The sequence below is a fragment of the Bombina bombina genome, chromosome 6 (assembly GCF_027579735.1).
Source record: "Bombina bombina isolate aBomBom1 chromosome 6, aBomBom1.pri, whole genome shotgun sequence".
In the NCBI taxonomy this organism is placed as follows: domain Eukaryota; kingdom Metazoa; phylum Chordata; class Amphibia; order Anura; family Bombinatoridae; genus Bombina; species Bombina bombina.
Genome location: NC_069504.1, coordinates 983,359,192 through 983,383,038, shown reverse-complemented (window position 1 = coordinate 983,383,038; position 23,847 = coordinate 983,359,192). Strand labels below are relative to the sequence as shown.

Here is a 23,847-nt window from a genome sequence, read left to right as displayed (position 1 = left end):
ACATTGTGCTCACTCCTGTGATTATTATTATTTATGAATCAGCACAGATTGGCAAAAATGCAAGTCTGTTAAAAGAACTGAAATATGGGGACAGTCTGCAGAGGCTTAGATACAGATTATCACAGTTTTTTATATATGTTTTGTGAACACTTTTTTTAACGCTTACACTTTATCTCAGGTCTCAAGCTGCGCTAAATATTCTAGCGCAGTCTCCGCTTTCACTCGAGCACAAACTATAACTTTCAACTTGTAATATAGGTTGTAGTAGAGGGATGTTGACACCACTAACCCTTCTCTAGTATGTAAGATGTACCATGGACTTGTAATATCCAGTTGAGCACTAAAGGTAGCACGTTCCAGAGATATTGCTTATCGCGTCCTGTGCTATAATTAGTGCGCCACTTGTATTCTTGTAATCTAGCCCTTAGATGGTAAAAGGAAGGTAACACAAACTATGGCATGTGTGTCACTATTTAGTTGAACTCTTTACTTCCCCACATTTGAATTTTTAAATCATAATATATTTTTGTATTTTTAAGGAATGAGAGCATACTAAGCCTGAAAAAGTTAAAGGAAAATGAGAGTGGGAATTACACCTTTTTGGCCAACAATTCAGAAGCCACCGCTTCCATAACCTTTGAAATAATTGTGCAATGTAAGTTTTTTCTGATTATTCCACTATAACCTGAGTGATTTTTGTTTCTTTTTTTATATCTCTTTTTTATTGTGAAATTAATTAGATTACAACAGAATATAAAATCATGTTAACATCGTAACAATATATAGAACACTTTCCATTGGTTCAAACCATTTCCAAAAACACAAAATTCAGTTTACATTATGGGACCGATTTAACAAGGGCCGAATGGCCCCTAATCGCCCTGTTTCTGCGCGAGCCTTCAGGCTCGCCGGAAACAGCAGTTAAGAAGCAGCGGTCTTAGGACCGCTGCTCCTTAACTTGTCTGCTGCCTCTGAGGCTACGGACATCAATCCGCCCGATCGTGTATGATCAGGTTGATTGACACCCCCTGCTAGTGGCCAATTGGCCGCAAATCTGCAGGGGGCGGCATTGCACAAGCAGTTCACCAGAACTGCTTGTGCAATGTTAAATGCCAACAGCATATGCACCAGACATTGATAAATCGGCCCCTTTGTCTGATACATACAAAAACAAAAATTCACATTTCTCTTGTCTTATACTTCTACTATGATCTGATTCTTCTTGTGAGGTGATAATAAAACAAAAACAAAAACAAAAAAAACTATATTGGCGAACTTCCTCCTCTTACATTGTGGGAAGTACGTTTCCTGCTTTTTGAAAAGGTTTAAGGAGCTCCCTTTGTATATCTGGAGTTTGGGCCATAATGATTCCCGGAAGATGCAGAAACGAACACAGGGCGCACAGATACGTACTCTTAAGCTCCTATTCGAGCTGACCCTTTCCACAAAGTATATGCCTCTTGTCATTGCAATCAGCCAATAAGATTGAGCTTGCATTCTATTGGCTGATTGGAATAGCCAATAGAATGTGAGCTCAATCCTATTGGCTGATTGGATCAGCCAATAGGATGAAAGCTCAATCCTATTGGCTGATTGCAACAGACAAAAGGATTTTTTCAACCTTAATTCCGATTGGCTGATAGAATTCTATCAGCCAATCGGAATCTAAGGGAGGCCATCTTGGATGACGTCATTTAAAGGAACCTTCATTCCAAAGAAGACGTCGTAAGAAGAGGATGCTCCGCGTCGGATGTCTTGAAGATGGATGAAGATAGAAGATGCCATCTGTGTGAAGACTTCTGCGGGCTTTGATGAAGACTTTGGCCACTTGGATGAAGACTTCTGCCGGCTTCGATGATGACTTCTGCCGCTTCATTGAGGATGGATGTCGGCTCTTCAGAAACTGTAAGTTGATCTTCGGGGGTTAGTGTTAGGCTTTTTTAAGGGTTTATTGGGTGGGTTTTATTTTTAGATTAGGGTTTGGGCTTTTGAAAAAGAGCTAAATGCCCTTTTAAGGGCAATGCCCATACAAATGCCCTTTTCTGGGCAATGGGGAGCTTAGATTTTTTTAGTTAGGTTTTTATTTGGGGGGGTTGGTTGTGTGGGTGGTGGATTTTACTGTTGGGGGGTTGTTTGTATTTTTTATTTACAGGTAAAAGAGCTGATTTCTTTGGGGCAATGCCCTGCAAAAGGCCATTAGGGCCATTGATAGTTTATTGTAGGTTAGGGTTTTTTTATTTTGGGGGGGGGGTATTTTCATAGGGCGCTTATATTAGGTGTAATTAGTTTAAATCTTTGATTATTTATTTTTTATTTTGTGTAACTTAGTGTTTATTTTTTTTGTAACAGTGTTTGTTAGTTTTTTGTAACTTTGTAATTTTTTATTGTAGATTTAAATTATTTGAGTATGGTTATGTGTTTAAATATATAATATAGTCAATTTAATTTGTAGTTTAATGTAATTTAGTATAACAGTTAGGGGAGATTAATTATTAGTTTAATGTAGTTTAATGTAATTTAGTATAACAGTTATGGTAGATTAATTATTAGTTTAATATAGTTTAATTTAAATCTAAAGGTAAGTTTAAATTTATTATAAGATAGGGATGAGTTAATATTTAATATAAAGTTAGCGGGTTGTTAGGTTTAGGGGTTAATAGGTTAATTTAGTTTATGGCGATGTAGGGGGCTTGCGGTTTAGGAGTTAATAGGTTTAGTAAGTGGTAGTGATGTGAGAGGCCAGGGGTTTAGTGGTTTATAACTTTATTTAGTTGCGGTGGGCTCCAGGAGCGGCGGGATAGGGATTAATAACATAATATAGGTGGCGGCGTGTAGGGGGCGGCAGATTAGGGGTTAATAAAATAATGTAGGTGGCGGCAGTGTAGGGGCAGCAGATTAGGGGTTAATAACATAATGTAGGGGGCAGCGGTGTAGGGGGCGGCAGATTAGGGGTTAATAACATAATGTAGGTGGCGGCGGTGTAGGGGGCAGCAGATTAGGGGTAAATAGCATAATGTAGGCGGCGGCGGGGTCCCGGGAGCGGCGGGATCATGGTTAATAAGTTTATTAGAGTTGCGGCGGTGTCGGGGAGCAGTGGGATAGGGGTTAATAAGTTTATTAGAGTTGCGGCGGTGTCGGGGAGCAGCGGGATAGGGGTTAATAACTTTATTAAGTTGTGGCGGGTCCAGGAGGGTCGGGATAGGGGTTAAACAGTTTAGTATAGTGGCGGTGCTTAGTGACAGTATACAAATAAAGCTGTGAAAAAGCCGAATAGCAGCAAGATCGATAACTGTCAGTTAACAACAGTCCGTTGCTCATCGCCTTGTACTTGGTGCGTGGCTTTTGGACAGCTTTTTAGTTAAATATGGAGAGCGTATTCAGGTCCACGGACGCAGTTAGGCGATCTTAGGCGAGCGTACTGGTGCCGTCAAATGCAAGTAAGTTGACTGCTTGATAAGTAGGCCTCATAGAGTAAGTCCCGTATCATGTGGGTATACACAGTTCCCTTATCATATGGGTATACACAGTTCCTGAGCCGATCTGAGTTTACTGCTAATGATAGTCAATATGGCAAAACACCAAACAGGACTTTGTTTGTATGATTCACGTACCGCTAGTCAGTTAGAGAACTACACCTTACCGTAAGCTCTTTAATCTTTTGTGCATTCAGCCACAATTGCGGTGTCTGTTAGCATCCAGCTCCGGTGGTGATCTCTTATGTGATAGGTGATGTCACTCCTGATTCCAGTAGCTCCTCATTCTATAGATATTTTGTGATAAAGGCATTAAATTGTCTTTCATTATTTATCACAACATTAATTTGCTCTTTAAATAGCTGGGTATTAATTATTTGGTCAAATTCGGCAATACTAGGATATTATTTTGCTTTCCAGTACTGCAGTATTAATTTTCTTGCAACCTTTATTGCAGTGATTACTAAGGGGTGATTTTCCCTTACAATCTGTCTTTGAAACATAAAAAATATAATACTGGCAGGCGTAAAGGTCACCTTCTGTCTCAAAAACTTGTTAAGCTAGAAGGAGACCTTTTTCCAAAACTGAAAAATCTTACCGCAATACCAAAAACAATGAAGAATGTCTGAATGTGGGGCACGACAATGATAGCATTCCCCCCTAGAGTTTTTATCCCACTTAGCAAGCAGTTTGGGGGTAATGTATGAATAATTAACAAGGTAGCTATGAGTTTCTTTCCATGACATATTTTTTAAACTGACCATTGATATGCTACGTGTAATATCTAAGCCTGACATATCTGGGAATAGTTTCTGCCATTTATTAGTGAATGTTTCTATCTGTGCTTCGCTCAACATGTTCATAATCATTTTATACCAGATTAATATTGAGTATCCTGCCTGGAATAACTGGATGCCATCTTCAACTGTCCCTAACTCTAGGCTAAAGGGTTGATTTTGTCTAAAATGGTTAAGAAATTGTCTAACCTGTAAATACCCAAATAAGTGTTGTTTGGGAAGTTCAAATTTTGCTTGGATCTGTGTAAATAATGTATTCATCCATGTCTCTTTATCCACCAGTTGAGCTAGATATCCTAGTCTCTATCTTTTCCAAATGTGGAATGTACTATAACTCAAACCTGGGGCAAAGTCAGGATGGCCTATAATAGGGAGGCATTTAGAAAATCTAAAGTTTACATTAGGATCTTTACAAAACTTTTGCCATGCGACAACCACATTGCTGATAAGACTAATGTTTAAAACCGAGGATGGCAGTTTAGCTGCCGGAATGTGCAAAATAGCTTTTAAAGTAAGGGGTTTCATTAAACTTTCCTGTATTTCTACAAAAGAGGAATGATTGTTTTCTGTGATCCAGTCTGTCGCTATTTTAACCATTGTAGCCCAGTTATATGATTTAATATTTGGGAGACCAAACCCACCAAATTCTTTATCTAAAGATAAGAAAGTTTTAGATAAACAGGCTTTTCTAATCCCCCATAAAGAGATGAGTAATGGTCTCCATTTTTCTATTAAAATTTTATTATGTTGAAAAAATGTAGCTTGATTTAATGAATACCATAGTCTAGGATTGGTACTTAAATACAGTCCTAAATATTTAATTTGTTCAACCTCTTGGAAAGGGTGACTAATAACATGTTCTTGGGAGCAGTTAATCCACAATAATTCTGATTTCCCTTGATTAACTTTGTAACCAGAAAAGGAACCAAATTTGTTAATTATCTCTATCAGTAATGGGATACTATGAGATGTTTTAGATGAGAAAAGTATTAGGTCCTCTGCGTAAAGTGATGATTAGATTGCTATTTCCTAGTTTAATACCATCTAGGGCTTGTCTAAGCCATACTACAATTGATTCAAAAGAAAGTTTGAACAATAATGGTGAAAGTGGGCATCCTTGTCTTGTGCCTTTTGTTAAGACTATTTTTGGAGAAAGTTGCCCATTAACTAGAATAAATGAATAGGGAGCATTATATATCAGCTTAACAAAGTTGAAAAAGTTGCCTGTTAGACTAAAATGAGATAATGTAGTAAATAAATTATCCCATATTATTGCGTTGAACACTTTTTCAGCGTCTAGAGTTATTAATGGTTTATTGTTATTCTTAACTTCATTCCAATAATAATTTAAAACCAATAAAACTTTTTGTATACTTTATTATATTTTTAGTGGGATTTCTACCAGGCATGAATCCTTTTTGATCTATATGTATGAAGTTATTGATAAGTCCAAAGAGAGCACTCGCCATTAGTAAAAATATTTATTCCAAAGTGCTGTTTGATCTATATGTATTAAGTTATTAATATGTTTTTTTTAATCTATCTGCTACTATAGTAAGAAGTTTATAATCATTATTCAATTAAGAAGTTTATAATCATTATTCAATAATGATATTGGTCTATAAGCATTGAAATTTTCGGAGTCTTTATCTTTCTTATGTAAAAGAGTTACAATAGAAGCAGAAAAAAGACTAGACTCTAAGTGATTGTTGATAATAAAAAAAAAGATCTCTTAGCGTAGCTTTAATTTCATCCTTTAATATTCTATAGAATTCGGCTGGCATTTGGTCAGGTCCTGGAACTTTGTTCAATTTTATCTTGTCTATAGCTTTTAAAATGTCCTCTTCCGTAATAGGTTGGTTTAGATCTGCACAATCCTCTAAGGATAATTGGGGGAGAGACACGTTATTCCAGAATTTCTTTTTAGCATTTTTATTACAGGTCCCTAGAGTATAGATATCCTGAAAATATTCATACATTATCATCCTGATCTCACTTGAGGTTGTGAATCTTGTATCTCCTTTTTTAATACTAATTATGTTTTTTTTCACCCTTTCCGGCCTTGATTAGGTTGAATCAAAATTTAGCTGACCTCCCATGATGGCTAGAGAAAAAAGCCTTAGTTCTCATATCTTCTTTAGCTGTTTTTATTTTTAGAAACATAGCTCTTTCTGCTTTAGCTTTCACATATCTGGCCCATGTATTATCATTAGGGTTATTGATATAGAATGTATGGTTATTTTTCAATTGATTAGCCAGTTAGATGTCCCTGGCTGTAAGTTTCCTTTCCCATTTAACTAAATAAGCTTTGATCTTGCCACGTAAGACTGCTTTAGCAGTGTCCCAAAAATTTTTGATCATACTGTAATAGTTTTTGTTATCTATAAAGTATTGTTTCCATGTTAGTACGATAAATCTATTAAAATCTATATCCTGTAAAAGATTTTTAGGGAAGTAAAATTATTAACCCTATCCTACCTGTGTCTTACGCCGCCTACGGATAGACCTATTATCGCATGGTTGGAAATCACTTGCAGGCCCATTTATCAAAGGGCTTGCGGACCTGATCCGACACTGCGGATCAGGTCCGCAAGACCTCGCTAAATGCGGAGAGCAATACGCTCTCCGCATTTAACATTGCACCAGCAGCTCACAAGAGCTGCTGGTGCAACGCCGCCCCCTGCTGACTCGCGGCCAATCGGCCGCCAGCAGGGGGTGTCAATCAACCCGATCGTATTCGATCGGGTTGATTTCCGGGGATTCCTGTCCGCCTGCTCTGAGCAGGCGGACAGGGTTATGGAGCAGCGGTCTTTAGACCGCTGCTTCATAAGTTGTGTTTCTGGCGAGTCTGAAGACTCGCCAGAAACACGGCCCGTACGGAGCTTGATAAATGGGCCTGCACGTCCTGGATCACAGGGTATAAGTCTAGGGACAATATTGGTTCATTTATTAAAAAACTATCTATTTGGGACATTGCCTTATATGTCTTGGATTCCCACGTAAAGGCTCTTGTGTCTGGGTTTTTAACCCACCATATATCATGCATACTTAGTTTATTACCTAAGGCCCTAAATGTTCTTTCTTCGGATTTTCTATTAATAGGATTATTACCAAGTCTGATTCAATTACAAGGACACATGTCATGTTGAAGTGTCCAGCAATGATCAGATTCTTATTTATGTACAGGAAAAGTTTACCTCCTGGATCCTGTTGAGAATAACAATGCTACACCTCTCTTAAGTTTCAGACCTGGGCCAGTTATTACCTCTCCTACCCATTTGCATTTAAGTTTACCAATTTCTTCGTCTTGCAAGTGGGTCTCCTGTAAAAGTGCAATGTGTGGGTTAGATTTTTTAAGTTGTTTCAAAACTATACTCCTCTTGGCAGGTGAGGTTATTCCCCCTATGTTCCATGATAGAATATTAATCATTTATCTTTCTGTGTCTTAGGGGACATAGATAAGGAGGAAGCAAGGGGGGGGGGAGAAAAAAAAAAGGAAGAAACATTCTCTGGATTGTGCATATTTATCAAATGACATTATATTTCAACATTTTATACTCCATTAATCCTTAACAAACTAATAACTGATAGCGTAACCTTAGCAAACATCTTAATACCAGCTATCCACTTAATAAAATAAAACATAAACTATTTTTTTTGTGTTACAGGGTACTAATATATTATTTAGCATCTTGTGAGGTTTTCAAAGTGATGTTTTCCTTATTTATCTTAAAACATATTTAAGCTGGCATAAATCTAGCCTGAATACCCTTCTGGATTAGAGTTGTGCAATAGGGAGACATGTATCTACGTTTGGTCATAGTCTCTGCTGAAAAATCTTGAAACAAAAGGATTTTCTCTAAGGCTACGTTACAAGGTTATTTTGCCTAAATTGCCTCATAATAGTTATCTTATCTTGGAAGTTTAAATATTTGACCATAATTGGTCTAGGTCTATGTGCTCCCTCTATATCAGTTTTAATGGAACCTATTCAATGTGCTCTTTCTACTAAAAAAGATGAATCTGATGTTTGAACGCCTAGTAATGATGGTAGGTCTTTTGCAGCAAATTTAAATAAATCAATATACAAGACAGATTCTGAGAGACCAATTAATTTGATGTTATTTCTACGTGAACAGTCTTCCAATTCCTCTATCTTTACTGTAAATGTTTAATTGTATCACCTTGAGTATTAATTACATTCTCTTGTGTTACAGTTACCCTTAGTCTCGCTGAGAGATGGACCGCTTAGTAGCCTGGATCCCTATTGCTGAAGAGGGGAGAAGCTGCTTTCCATAGTATTCTATATGAGTCTCGCAAATGTAGAATAATCCCCCTTAGCTGTAGTACAGCTAGGATACCCTTCTGCCCACAAAAACGAGTCAACGCTGCGATTGAGGGTCAACCAAGAACTCAGGACTGGGATGCCCAGCCTGCTTTTTATTGAGGTTACATGCACACAGGGCACTCCCAGGGGGGGAAGCATAAAATCCCCCATCACACATTTAGATAGAGAGACAATGTCCTTTGACAGGCCACAATAGGATTACAGTACTTCAGATAACAAGTTACACATAAAAAAAAAACAATGCAGTCCATCTTATCAATTAGCAGTCTGACTCCGGAGGTGATTAGACAATGGGAATGTTTTATCACTAAACTTAAATAGAGCTGAGGCCAGCAAACTTGTATTTAGAAAATAGTTTCTAAAAGCTGAAAAAAGTTAACTCTTTATGAAATGATACTTGTTACGGTTTTCTTGGAGCCCTTCTTAGGCGCTGGCTTGGCTGGTTCAGGCATTGCTGCTGGGAAATAAGCTCTTCACAACAAAATAACTAATGCTTCTGTAACAGTGCTCCCTTTCTGTGGAACACTCTGGCAGACACGGTCTGACCCCTTTTCGGGGCAGACTAAGGCTGTCCAGACCGCTGGTTATGCAGGGCTGAGGTCGGTTTGTCTGGACAACCCGTCGGCGTTGCCATTCTGTTTACCAGGTCCGTAAGTAATGGTGAAATTGAAGGGTTGCAATGATAAACTCCAACGTAATAGCCTGCCGTTATCTCCAGAGACCCGGTTCAGCCACACCAACAGGTTATGGTCGGTGACCAGAGTGAACTCCTGCCCATATAAATAGGGAGTCAATTTCTTTAATGCCCACACCAAAGCCAAACACTCCTTTTCGACCGCTGCATAGCTGACTTCGCGGGGCAGGAGCTTCCGGCTGATGTAGGCAACTGGATGCTCCCCTCCATCTTCGCCTACTTGGCTGAGGACGGCTCCCAGCCTGAACATGGAAGCATCTGTATGGACGATAAAACGTTTGTTAAGGGCTGGGGCCGCCAAGACAGGGGCGTTAATTAGAGCATTTTGAGAGCCTGGAAAGCCGTTTCACAGTGGGGAGACCACAGGACCTGTCGAGGTAAGTTCTTCTTGGTCAAGTCAGTCAGGGGTTTGGCAAGTGTGCTGTAGTCTGGTACGAACCGTCTATAGTACCCTGCCGTGTCCAGGAAGGCTAGGACCTGAGTCTTAGTGATGGGGGTGGGCCAATTGGCGACAGCTTCTATCTTGGCCGGCTCTGGTCGCTGCTTTTCACACCCCACCCGGTGACCCAGGTACTGTACCTCGGCCATCCCAAAGTGGCATTTTTCTGGCTTCAGAGTCAGGCCAGCAGCCCGGATCTGATCCAGAACCATTCCTACGTGAGCTAAGTGGTCCTCCCAGGACTCACTGTGGATCGCTATGTCGTCCAGGTAGGCGCAAGCAAAACTCTGGAAGCCATCCAGGAGCCTATCCACCAAGCACTGGAATGTAGCTGGGGCATTCTTCATCCCAAACGGCATTACCCTAAACTGATATAAGCCGAATGGGGTGACGAATGCCGACTTGGGGATAGCCTCCGGGGCCAGGGGAATCTGCCAGTAACCTTTGCAGAGGTCAATAGTGGTCAGGTAATTTCCCCTGGCTATACGATCGAGTAGCTCGTCTACCCTGGGCATAGGGTAAGCATCCGTCACGGTTTTTTCATTGAGCCTCTGATAGTCTACGCAGAACTGGGTGGTCCCATCTTTCTTGGGCACCAAGACAACTGGGGAGGCCCAGGGACTATCGGAGGGCTCAATTACCCTGAGTTGGAGCATCTCATCGATCTCCTTCTTCATTCCTGTCCTAATTGCTTCGGGGATTCGGTACAGAGCCTGGCGCAAGGGAGCTTGTCCCGGAGTATCTACCTGGTGGGTGGTTAAAGTAGTGTACCCTGGCTTCGGGGAGAAGGTGAGTTGTTTGGACTGTAGGAGTTGGTTGAGCTGCTCCCTTTCAGTGGGGCTAAGTCGGTCTCCTATCTGAACCTGAGCCACTATACCTGTGGGGAGACTCTTTTCTAATAGGTCTGGAATGGGTAGACTGTCGGGGTCTTCCTGAGGGGAACAACATACGGCCGTCACGTTCTCTGGTCGCTCAAAATATTCCTTGAGCATGTTTAAATGGAATGTCTTTCTAAGATTGTTGTCGTGGCAGCTAGCTATCACATAAGTGGTGTCTCCCCTTTTCTCTACGATCTGGTAGGGACCCTGCCAGGACGCCTGCAATTTGTCTGTCTTCACCGGCTTAAGTACTAACACCTTTTGTCCTATGGTGAAGATTCTCTTTCGGGCCCCCCGATCGTATCATACTTTCTGTCTTCTCTGGGCCGACTGGAGATTAGCCCGCACGGATTTGGCTAATTGCTCCATTCGATCCCTGAGTTCCAGCACGTATGGCACAATGGGGACACCGTCAGTGTCCATCTCTCCCTCCCAGTGCTCCCGGATCAGGTTTAGGGGTCCCCGTACCTTTCTTCCGTAGAGCAACTCGAAGGGAGAGAACCCTGTCGTTTCCTGGGGCACCTCCCGATAAGCAAATAGGAGGTGCGGCAGGAAGCGTTCCCAGTCTCTGTATTCCTGAGTGAACGTCTTGAGCATTTGCTTGAGGGTCCCATTGAACCTCTCACATAACCCGTTCGTCTGGGGGTGGTATGGGGAGCTCAAGAGGGACTTAATTTTGCAAACCTGCCAGAGTTGTTGGGTCAATTCAGCCGTAAATTGGGTGCCTCGGTCGGATAGGATTTCTTTTGCTACCGTATCCGCTTGTATGTTGGATAGGGCGACAGCCTATGGGTACCTGGTAGCGTAGTCCACTACGGTAAGAATGTAGTGCTTACCAGAGGGACTAGGGGTAGCCAGTGGTCCCACTAGGTCAATAGCAACCCGGCTGAAGGGTTCCTCTACAATGGGCATATTTACTAGATGGGCTTTAGGGTGATCGCCTCGCCTTCCTACTCGTTGACACACATCGCAGGTGTTACAGTAAGTTCTAACGTCAGCGTGTACCCCTGGCCAAAAGAACGTGTGAGTAATGCGGTGTAGAGTACGGGTTACAGCTAGGTGGCCTGCTAAGGGGATGTCGTGGCCTATCTTGAGGATTTCTTGATGGTATTTGTGGGGCACTACCAGCTGTCGCCTACGCTGTCCCCTTTTCTCTGTCCAGCGGTATAGTTTCCCTTTTTCCCATAAGAATGTTTCGTTATCTGCCCCGCCCCCTCCGGTCTCTGCTCGTTCCCGGTACTTTTGTAAGGTCGGGTCAGTCTTAGACTCTGTCTCGAAAGCATCTGGGGTGTCCCAGGGTATGGGGCCTAACATGTCAGGCAAGGTCAAGGTAGGTCTTACCTGTGTCTCCCGCACTGGTGAGAGCTCTCGCTTCGTCCGGGCTTGGGCCCGTGTAGTCACTGGGTCCGCCTCGTTGTTGCATACTGGAGCATAGGCAGAAGTCATGGGGCCCAAATCATTGCCCAGTAGTACTTCGGCAGGTAAATTATCCATTATGCCCACGTTCACAGCCCCCTTTCCCGCTCCCCAATCAAGATGCACTTTAGCTGTTGGAATTTTGTACACATCCCCCCCCGGCCACAGTCTGTCCGGATCGCTTGTGCTCCGGCACCAAATGACTCTGTACCAGCGTGATAGTAGCCCCTGTGTCTCTCAATCCCTCGGTAGATCGCCCCTCGAGCCATACCTTCTGCTGATGGTGCTGGCGGTTATCTGAGGCAGTATATACAGGGTCCGCCTCGTGAAGCGGCCCCAAATATTCCTCCATAGGGGCCTCTTGGTTAACACAGAGGGCCCGGGCCGGACGATATGACCCAGAGGGGTAATTGTAATTCCTGGGTGTCTGGTGCGTATTAAGGGGGCAGCTAGCCATGAAATGCCCTGGTTGCTTGCATCGGTGGCAAGTCGGTCTGGGACGCTCAGAGCTGTTATTGGGTGGCCCTGAGTGTCGGGCGGGCCCTGCGGGCACCGGGGTTCGGAATTCAGCACGAGGGGGTGCACGGTAAACCTCTCTGGGTTCGACCCGTGCTGGAGCTCGGTAGTTCGTGGGTTCGTGAAGACGGGAGTCATAATGTTCATCGGCCAATTTGGCTGCTTCTTCTAAGGTAGAAGGCCGCCTGTCTCACAGCCATTCCTTCCCTTGCTGTTCCATGCCATTATAAAAATGTTCTAAGAGAAACAATTGTAAAATTTCCTCACCAGTCACCGCTTTACTTCCGCTCATCCAGTGATTTGCCGCTCTCCGCATTTGGTGCGCCCATTCCATATGGGTATCGTTAGGCTTCTTTTTCGTGCCCCGAAACTGTCGGCGATACGTGTCCGGAGTTACCGCGTACTGTCGCAACAGTGTCTCCTTAACTAGCTCATACTGTGTCACTTCCTCAGCACCCAGAGTACGAAAGGCTTCCAGGGCTCGCCCGGATAGTTTCCCAGACAATATCGTGGGCCACTCTCTGTTGGGAATCTGGTGCAGGGCACATTGCCTTTCGAAGTCCGCCAAATATTCATCAATTCCTGTCTCGCTCTCTAGGAAGGGTCGAAATGCCGCATAGGGTATCTTGGGCCTCCCAGCATTTTCGACAGGGATGATTACCTGCGGGGCTTCAGCATTGCGGTGTGCGTTCGCTAGGTTGAGTTCGTGGGCTCGAGTCTCTCGTATATCCTCGTCCGCTTCCGCCATCAACTGCTGTACCAATTCCATGGAGGGGTTTCGTCCCGTACAGTGAGAGCCTATCCCGAACAATCCTGGTTTTTTCGTCACTAATCGTGGTCGGTGTTTCCGCCATTGTGAAGCTCTGATCCAGTTCGGTCAATTCTGCGATCAGCTCTCTCCTCGGCCGGTTGCTGGCATACCCCCCTCTGCTTTCAAGTAAATCCTTTAGGGTTGTACGCTTCAATTTTTCGTAAGCGCTCTCCATCCGTTCTGTACCTCTCCTAGGAAATCCAGGAAAATCCCACCGCTGTGTCAGGGTTACTGCTTACTAATGGTCTGTCCCTTTAAGTGCTTCCTATATCAAGCACTTCCCCCAGCACTCATTGCTGGTTAATTGAGAAAGGATTCACAGTTCAAGCGTGTCTCTGAGAGTTTTCCACACTCTCCAACAGCCTCTCTAATTTCTATTCAAAGAGTTCCTAAAAGTTACTGATAACATCTCTTATTTTCATCCCTACATTTAGCAGCTCTACTACTTTAATCCATTACTGGAAGATTTCACCTATTGCAAGGAAATCAAACTGACTCGACATCTCATCCTGAAGCTGTTACAAGGTAACAGGATTTGCAAGCCGCTTCAGACACAGCACAGCGAGTAGCGGTGACGTCATCAGCTGCAGCCAACAACCGCTCTCCCTGTGAGTACCACGCTGCTGTTCATAGCAAACGGACACAAGTATCTAACTCCTGGGTTCTCAGGTCAGAACTATTTAATCCATTATTATTCATTATTTTCACATAACTTGATGAACTATACCTGCCTAATCAAGGAATACAATGATTTACGATATTGCTTAATTTGAACTGTTTGCGTTTACAATTGCCCTGATAGTATTATACAGTTTATGAAGTCAATAAATTGACACTTATTGGGCAAATATTAAAACATTATATGAAGCATTAACAACTAATTCATCAAGCTTCTTTTATGTTACAAACCTATTTTTGAGGCAATTGCTGTTTCTGAGTTACAACACAAAATTAAAGGCTTGTTCAAATTGCTACTATTACAGAATTAACCAGCCATAAGGAAGCAAGGATTTAGTGTTTGTGTACACAGAATTATCCTATACCAAACATATTTACTCAACAGCAATTATGGAACAAGATCTTTTAAGTTATAAAGTTCAAGTCCTGTCAGACAGATTAGAAGCTCTATCAGGTTCTTTCCATGAATTACAAGTGGAAAATCAGGCTTTGAAGGCCTGCTTAAGAGAGACTCTGGCACCTAAACCTGCAAGTGCAGATTCTATCCCTGAACCCATGGTCTCCCCCCCAGAAAAATTCTCTGGTGACCGTTCAAGATTCAGAGAGTTTAAAAACTCCTGCATGTTGCTTTTTCAATTGAAGCCACGCACTTATCCCACTGAAAGGTCAAGAGTGCTCACTGTGATATCATATTTGAGGGGGGAGCCTAGGGCTTGGGCTGACTCTTTTTTTGAAAATGATGATGCAATACTGGGATCCCTCGATGAGTTCTTTGATCAAATGTCAGCATTATATGATGACCCTTTCAAACAGGTCACAGCTGAAAACATACTTAGATCTTTAAAACAAAGAAAGAACCCTGTGGAGTCTTACATCACACAATTTAAAATTTCTGCCCGCGATTCCGGATGGAATGAGGTCTCACTTAAAACTCAATATCGTTTAGGGTTGTCTGAGGATATAAAGGATGAACTCTCGCGCACAGGTATTCCAGATTCATTGGAAGATTTCTTTTCCCTCACTATTAACATAGATAGACGGCTTAGGGAACGCCGCTCTGAAAAGGCTAGCGGTACAAGAAGCTTTCTCTCCACTCCCGTTTATCAAACTAAGGAATCGCCGCAACCTATGGACATAGGCTTTATGAAGGGTCCCCTCTCCTCTCAGGAAAAAACTAGGAGGAAGTTGCATAGTCTGTGCATGTATTGTGCCTGCCCCACACATGAAGTAAAGGACTGCCCAGTTCTCGCTAAGAATAAGAAGGGTAGGTTGCCTAACGTCTCTGAATCCCTGCTGATGAAAACCATTAAACCCTCATATCTAACTATCCCTATTATTTTACAGTGGGATCAAATCAGGATAACAACTGAAGCTATCCTGGACACAGGCTCATGTAGAAATTTTGTTGATTTTTCTTTTGTGAAACAGAATAAAATACCTCTGGTGTGTAAGAGAACTCCGGTCTCTGTGAAGGTCATTGATGGCTCTTTTTTAAAATCAGGTCCTGTCACACACCAGACTACACCATTACAGGTAACATCTTGCACACACATCACAGAAACACTCACTTTTGATGTCATATCTTCACCAATGTTTAATGTAATCCTTGGTATAAATTGGTTTTGTAAACACAAACCAACTATAAACTGGAATGACCTCAGTTTATCTTTCCCTCATCTCACTCAAAATAGTAAGACATCATCAGATATAATTATGCTACAGGTTGAGGATAATATTTTACCTAAACAATATGCAGACTTCTCAGATGTTTTTAATAAAAAAGAAGCTGAATGTTTGCCCCCTCATAGGGATTATGATTGTCCCATTGATTTACTCCCAGGAGTTTCAATTCCCTACGGACATATCTACCCCCTTTCAAAACCAGAATTAGAACACCTTAAAAATTATATCGATGAGAACCTCAGAAAAGGTTTTATAAGACCTAGTACCTCTCCTGCAGGTGCAGGCATATTTTTTGTCACCAATAAAGATGGCACGTTAAGACCAATTATCGATTACAGGGAATTGAACAGGCGTACCAGAAAAAACAGGTATCTCCTACCTTTGATCCCTGAATTAATTGAAAGATTACGGGGGGGCCTCAATTTTCACGAAATTGGATCTTCGAGGTGCCTATAATCTTATACGAATGAGAGCTGGCGACGAATGGCTCACTGCTTTTCGGACTAGATATGGGCTATTCGAATATACAGTGATGCCATTCGGTCTGTGCAATGCCCCAGCAACATTCCAATGCTTAATCAATGATCTTTTCAGAGATATTTTGGATGTATATGTTGTTGTCTATTTGGACGATATTCTAGTTTACTCACAAAATCTAGATCAACATAGAATACATGTTAGAGAGGTTCTCACTAGGTTACGAAAAAATAACCTATACGCTAAACTAGAAAAATGTATATTTGAATCAAATAATATCTCTTTCCTGGGTTATAACATCTCTCCTGATGGAATCAAGATGCAAGATGACAAGGTTCAGGCTATTCATAACTGGCCAACTCCTCAATGTAAGAAAGATGTTCAACGTTTCCTTGGCTTCTCAAATTATTATAGGAAATTCATTCCTGGATTTGCTGCTATTACCAAACCTCTTACTGAGCTTACCAAATTGAATCATCCTTTCAGGTGGACAAGCCATACTCAACAGGTATTTGATCTTTTAAAAAATAAATTCACTACAGCACCCATTCTCCAATACCCGGATTTAGAAAAGCAATTCATCCTGGAAGTTGACGCTTCTGAGTTCGCAATAGGGGCAATCCTCTCTCAACGGAAATCGTTCAAAGATCCCTTACACCCGGTCGCATTTTTCTCTAGATTGATGCAACCAGCAGAGTTAAATTATCCAGTTGGCGAGAAAGAATTACTTGCAATAAAGTGTTCCTTCGATCACTGGAGACACTTGCTTGAGGGCGCAACACAACCAACTGTCATATATACTGACCACAAAAATCTGCAATATCTTCAGTCCAATCGAACCCTATCCTCCAGACAATTACGCTGGAGTCTTTACTTTTCTCGTTTCCATTACATCATTACCTACAGGTCTGGTACTAAAAATGGCAAGGCTGACGCCCTCTCTAGACAAGGTCCTAAACCTATAATACCATGCATTCCTACTACTGTTGTCCCTAAGGACTCTATCATTGGTGTTATAACAAGTCTAACTACAGTGTTAAAAGATGCTATTGCTATTGACCCATCAGTACCTCATACAGATCTTACCTACAATTCTGACGACTTACTCTGCAAGGACGGGAAGCTATACATACCTCCAAATCTTAGATCTTCAATCTTGAAAACAGTTCATGAGTCCCCCCTTGCTGGACACATGGGAAGGGATAAAACTTTGGATTTACTAAAGCGTTCTTTTTGGTGGCCTACTCTTAACCTCGATCTCAAAGAATATATATCTAAATGCGTTATATGTGCAACCTCCAAACCTTCTAAACAACTTCCTGCGGGTCTTTTACAGCCTTTACCTGTACCACAAGTACCCTGGGAGGCGGTATCTCTGGACTTTATCGTGGACTTACCTGTCTCTAACAATTACACCACTATAATGGTTGTCACCGATTTATTCGTTATATGTGCAACTATAACAATTACACCACTATAATGGTTGTCACCGATTTATTCGTTATATGTGCAACTATAATGGTTGTCACCGATTTATTCGTTATATGTGCAACCTCCAAACCTTCTAAACAACTTCCTGCGGGTCTTTTACAGCCTTTACCTGTACCACAAGTACCCTGGGAGGCGGTATCTCTGGACTTTATCGTGGACTTACCTGTCTCTAACAATTACACCACTATAATGGTTGTCACCGATTTATTCTCAAAGATGGCACATTTCACACCGATTGCCTCCCTACCCACTTCCAAGATCACAAGTGAATTGTTCATTCAAAACATTGTAAGATTGCATGGAATTCCTAAAACCATCCTTAGTGACCGTGGAACCCAATTCACTTCTAAGTTCTGGAGAAATTTGTGTGCTGCTCTGCATATAGAACAAAAACTCACCACTGCCTACCATCCTCAAACGAATGGGCAGACGGAGAGGGTGAACCAGTGGCTCGAGCAATACCTACGATGCTTCTGCTCTCACCAACAAGATTCATGGGCCTCCTACTTGCCCCTAGCAGAATTCGCCTATAATAATAATAAGAGTTCCACAACTGGCACATCACCATTTTTTGTAAATTATGGTTTACATCCAAATTTCACTCTACTTCCGAAGATTGATACCCCATGTCCTCAGGTGAATGATCTAGTTAACGACATTTCTGCCAACTTTTCTTCGATTCGTGAACATATTCTTCAGGCACAAGCATCACAACGCAGGTACTATGATCTTCGCCACAGACCTAGTCCTCAATATTCCGTAGGACAACAAGTATGGCTCTCCACTAAGAACCTCAAGATACCCTATCCTTGTAGGAAACTAGGTAAACTCTTTTTGGGTCCTTACCCTATCATCAGGGTAAATGGTCCAACAACAGTTACACTCCAACTGCCATCAACTTTCAAGATACATCCGACTTTCCATGTGTCTCTTGTCAAACCTTGTAACCTACCCATATCAAATGTTACATCAGCAGACCCAATACCTTCTGCTACCCTTGATATGCAGTATGAGGTTCATAGCATTCTGGATTCTAGACTCCGTCATGGGAAACTTTTCTATTTGGTTCATTGGAAAGGATTTGGACATGAAGATGATTCCTGGGAGCCTGCCTCGAACATATCTGCTCCACGTCTGATCTCTCTCTTCCATAGACGTAACCCTGATCGTCCCAGGCCTTGAACCTCGCTGTGGTTCTTTTTGTGGGGGGCTCTGTCAGGGTTACTGCTTACTAATGGTCTGTCCCTTTAAGTGCTTCCTATATCAAGCACTTCCCCCAGCACTCATTGCTGGTTAATTGAGAAAGGATTCACAGTTCAAGCGTGTCTCTGAGAGTTTTCCACACTCTCCAACAGCCTCTCTAATTTCTATTCAAAGAGTTCCTAAAAGTTACTGATAACATCTCTTATTTTCATCCCTACATTTAGCAGCTCTACTACTTTAATCCATTACTGGAAGATTTCACCTATTGCAAGGAAATCAAACTGACTCGACATCTCATCCTGAAGCTGTTACAAGGTAACAGGATTTGCAAGCCGCTTCAGACACAGCACAGCGAGTAGCGGTGATGTCATCAGCTGCAGCCAACAACCGCTCTCCCTGTGAGTACCACGCTGCTGTTCATAGCAAACGGACACAAGTATCTAACTCCTGGGTTCTCAGGTCAGAACTATTTAATCCATTATTATTCGTTATTTTCACATAACTTGATGAACTATACCTGCCTAATCAAGGAATACAATGATTTACGTTATTGCTTAATTTGAACTGTTTGCGTTTACAATTGCCCTGATAGTATTATACAGTTTATGAAGTCAATAAACTGACACTTATTGGGCAAATATTAAAACATTATATGAAGCATTAACAACTAATTCATCAAGCTTCTTTTATGTTACAAACCTATTTTTGAGGCAATTGCTGTTTCTGAGTTACAACACAAAATTAAAGGCTTGTTCAAATTGCTACTATTACACGCTGCCGCCAAATGTTACGGTTACCCTTAGTCTCGCTGAGAGATGGTCCGCTTAGTAGCCTGGATCCCTATTGCTGAAGAGGGGAGAAGCTGCTTTCCATAGTATTCTATATGAGTCTCGCAAATGTAGAATAATCCCCCTTAGCTGTAGTACAGCTAGGATACCCTTCTGCCCACAAAAACGAGTCAACGCTGCGATTGAGGGTCAACCAAGAACTCAGGACTGGGATGCCCAGCCTGCTTTTTATTGAGGTTACATGCACACAGGGCACTCCCAGGGGGGGAAGCATAAAATCCCCCATCACACATTTAGATAGAGAGACAATGTCCTTTGACAGGCCACAATAGGATTACAGTACTTCAGATAACAAGTTACACATAAAAAAAAACAATGCAGTCCATCTTATCAATTAGCAGTCTGACTCCGGAGGTGATTAGACAATGGGAATGTTTTATCACTAAACTTAATTAGAGCTGAGGCCAGCAAACTTGTATTTAGAAAATAGTTTCTAAAAGCTGAAAAAAAGTTAACTCTTTATGAAATGATACTTGTTACGGTTTTCTTGGAGCCCTTCTTAGGCGCTGGCTTGGCTGGTTCAGGCATTGCTGCTGGGAAATAAGCTCTTCACAACAAAATAACTAATGCTTCTGTAACATATTGTATATTTGATTTTCCAAGTCAGACACCCATGATTCAACCTCTGCTAATTAGTTTGCAAACTAACATCATCAGTAAGGCCTGATATCTCCTATTTAAGTAAGTTAAATTGTGGCATAATTAAGTATGAGATTTAGTGTATCAAGGCTTGAGGATCATGATTACCAGAATTTAATCTGTGTAGATCTATACTCTGTCCCAGATCCACACTTTTTGCTTTATTATCACACTGTTTGGCTGGCATTGCTGGCAATTTAGTTTTGGTTTGAGTGACAAATCTTTCCATAAATATGGAATATGTGTATAAATGATAAAAAAAAAAGAGATGGAAACTCATTGAAAGTGACGAAAGGCAACAAAAACCTGTGAGATTTTGTGTCAGAAACAAGAAATATATAGCAGAACTTAAATAGTTCTGTACAGTGAAGTGCAGAACCTACTTATACAAAATACAATATTCAATATATAATTATTATTTATTTAGTTTTTGTGTGTGTGTGTGTTGTGCCTTTAAACAAAAAAGGAGCTAACTATAGCTCTATACAATGTGGTTAGGTCGCCAGTCTCATGTCAAGCAATAGCAGTAAATATCACCAAATTATTCAAACATGCATGGATCCATATGAATTTTGTAAAGTATTATCTTAAATCTTTTTAATCATAGCTGTCTTATAATGCATAACACATAGTAGGTCAAAACTGAGTATTAGATTAAAGTGATGGTAAATTTATAGCACTTTAAAAGTAAAATTTTATTCCTACAGTAGTTACAAACAAAATCGCTAACTTTTTGTTTTTCTATCTCAAAGCTTTATGACTAAATTACGATTTGACTTACTGAGCGTTATAGCTCCTTGCTCCACCCCCGGCATTACTTCCTGATGTATACCTTAGCCAACGTAGATAGGGGAACCACCCACTCATTATGTCATTATATTGGCATGTCGGTCTTCAACGTTTATTATGCGCATGCGTGTAATTAGTTTCACAATATATAATATACAACAACAAAAAAGCACATGTGCACAAGTACATGTTGCCAGACTGTCAGTCAGTGATCCAACATGTAGGACGTGTTTGATTATTTCTGAGTCGCCAACTCGCCTGGATTTCTATTGGATTGAAAAAAAAACGTGACATTAGAAATTCAATGGCGGCGGTTACACAGGTGGAGGATCGTAGGTGAATTTTATTTTTAGAATATAAAAATATTTACATACAACGTCAGAAAGCGGCGTGTTCATGAATGAAAGTCACTTTATTTTTTAACTTTACATACTATCGCATGTTTCACTGGGTCTTAGTTTACCATTACTTTAAATAATACCTACACAGATGCTTAAATCTAGAATGCCATCTATAACAATAATTTAAAAAATAGTAACATGTATTGATAGATTATATGGTAGGTTAGTTCTTATATTGTATGGTTGAATAATTCTTATCTTCCAGGTAAGTAGCTTTTGTACTAGAAGAGTTCCAGAGGGAGATAATAGTTTCTGTTGCCAGAAAGTTATAGTATTGGGTCATATATTACAGAGTTAATCAAAAGATAAGCAATATATGACCTTAGTTCCCATTTTTGCTAGTCATACAGGCTTGCCCATATAGAGCCAAGTGATCAGGGTAGCACTGAGGTATTAATGACCTTTAGTCCAGCTTCTCTCAGCCTTATCCACTTGCCCTTATGGATAAGTAACAAGTATAAAGGGACAAGGACATACCAGTCACAGGCTTTCCACCTGGAGTAGAGGAGTGTGGATATATTCAGCTGATATATATGTAAGATAATAACTTAAACAGTTATGTAGAGTTTAACCAATACTTGCGTTTTGTTTGCACACTGTCTGTAGTTGCTCCTAAAAGCCAGATAATGTGGATAAGGTCTCTTCTCTCCAGCCCTCTACCACCGTGCAGCAAACTGCTTCAGTTACCGTTTTCCAGGTTTTTGTGCCGGGATTGTTTGCCTCCAAGGTGGGGGGGGGGGGGTTGGTGACCTGCAGTTTTTTTATTTTGTGTAATTTAGTGTTTGTTTTTTTTGTAATTTAGTTAATTGTATTTAATTTATGTAATTTATTTAATTGTAATGTAAGGTTAGGTGTTAGTGTAAGACAGGTTAGGTTTTATTTTACAGGTAAATTTGTATTTATTTTAGCTAGGTAGTTAGTAAATAGTTAATGACTATTTACTAGCTAGTCTACCTAGTTAAAATAAATACAAACTTGCCTGTGAAATAAAAATAAAAGCTAGGATAGCTACAATGTAACTATTAGTTATATTGTAGCTAGCTTAGGGTTTATTTTACAGGTAAGTATTTAGTTTAAAATAGGAATTATTTAGTTATTAATAGTAGGTTTTATTTAGATTTATTTTAATTACATTAAAGTTAGTGGGTGTTATGGTTAGACTTAGGGTTAGGGGTTAATAACTTTAGTATAGTGGCGGCGATGTTGGGGGCGGAAGATTAGGGGTTAATAAATGTAGGTAGGTGGTGGAGATGTTAGGGGCGGCAGATTAGGAGTTAATAAGTATAATGTAGGTGGGGGCGAGGTCGGGGGCGGCAGATTAGGGGTTAATAATTTTATTTTAGTGTTTGTGATACGGGAGGGCCTCGGTTTAGGGGTTAATAGGTAGTTTATGGGTGTTAGTGTACTTTTTAGCACTTTAGTTATGAGTTTTATGTTACGCTTTGTAGCGTAAAACTCATAACTACTGACTTTCAGTTTACGGTATGAATCTTGACGGTATAGGGTGTACCGCTCACTTTTTTGGCCTCCCAGGCAGACTCGTAATACCGGCGCAAAGGAAGTCCCATTGAAAAAGGACTTTTTGAAAGCTGTGGTAGTTACGTTGCGTTACGGCCAAAAAAGTTTGCGGTGCCCCTAAACCTGCAAGACTCGTAATACCAGCGGTAGTGAAAAAGAGCCTTAACGCTGCTTTTTCACTCATACCGCAAAACTCGTAATCTAGCCGCGTGTTACTTATATATCTATATTACATGAAATGCCTAAACAGAATCAATGGAAATAAGTAAAAATGTTTTACTGAAAATATGTTAATTTTAAAAGGTTTATTTCAGAGCTATATGCTTTTGATGAGTAATTTAAAATGGAATTTACAAATAGTTTATTTACAAAGAATATAACTATCTAAATGTGTTTAGTTAATTAATTATTGTGTTAAAAGAGGAAAAGTTTATTAGGAGAGTGCCTCATAGATTAGAGATGTTCTCAGTTTTGATAGTGGTGTTGGGTTTTAAAAGCAGATATTCATATTTGTGGATAGTAAAATCTGTAATAAAATAGGGTCAATTAAATTAAAATGTTATATTACAAAAAAAAAATATTTTATGTTCTACTAATTTTGACCTTGTATTTCTGCCAAATGATTGGTGCATTTGCACAGTATTGGATAGATTACAAGTGGAGCAATATTTAGCACTTTTGCTTGTGTGTAAAACCCACCAAAAGTAAAGCTTTTGCGTGCGTGGATTAGCAAGCATATTACAAGTTG

At 40.8% G+C, this 23,847-nt stretch overlaps 1 protein-coding gene across 1 annotated transcript in view; it reads left to right on the top strand.

Moving 5' to 3' along the window:
* The window catches only part of CSF1R (colony stimulating factor 1 receptor), a 262,226-nt gene that overhangs the window by 141,054 nt on the left and 97,325 nt on the right, over positions 1-23,847 (top strand). The window contains exon 7 of the mRNA XM_053718651.1: positions 540-655. Within this exon, the coding sequence (XP_053574626.1) occupies positions 540-655 (116 nt within the window). The remainder of the gene's footprint in view (positions 1-539; positions 656-23,847) is intronic.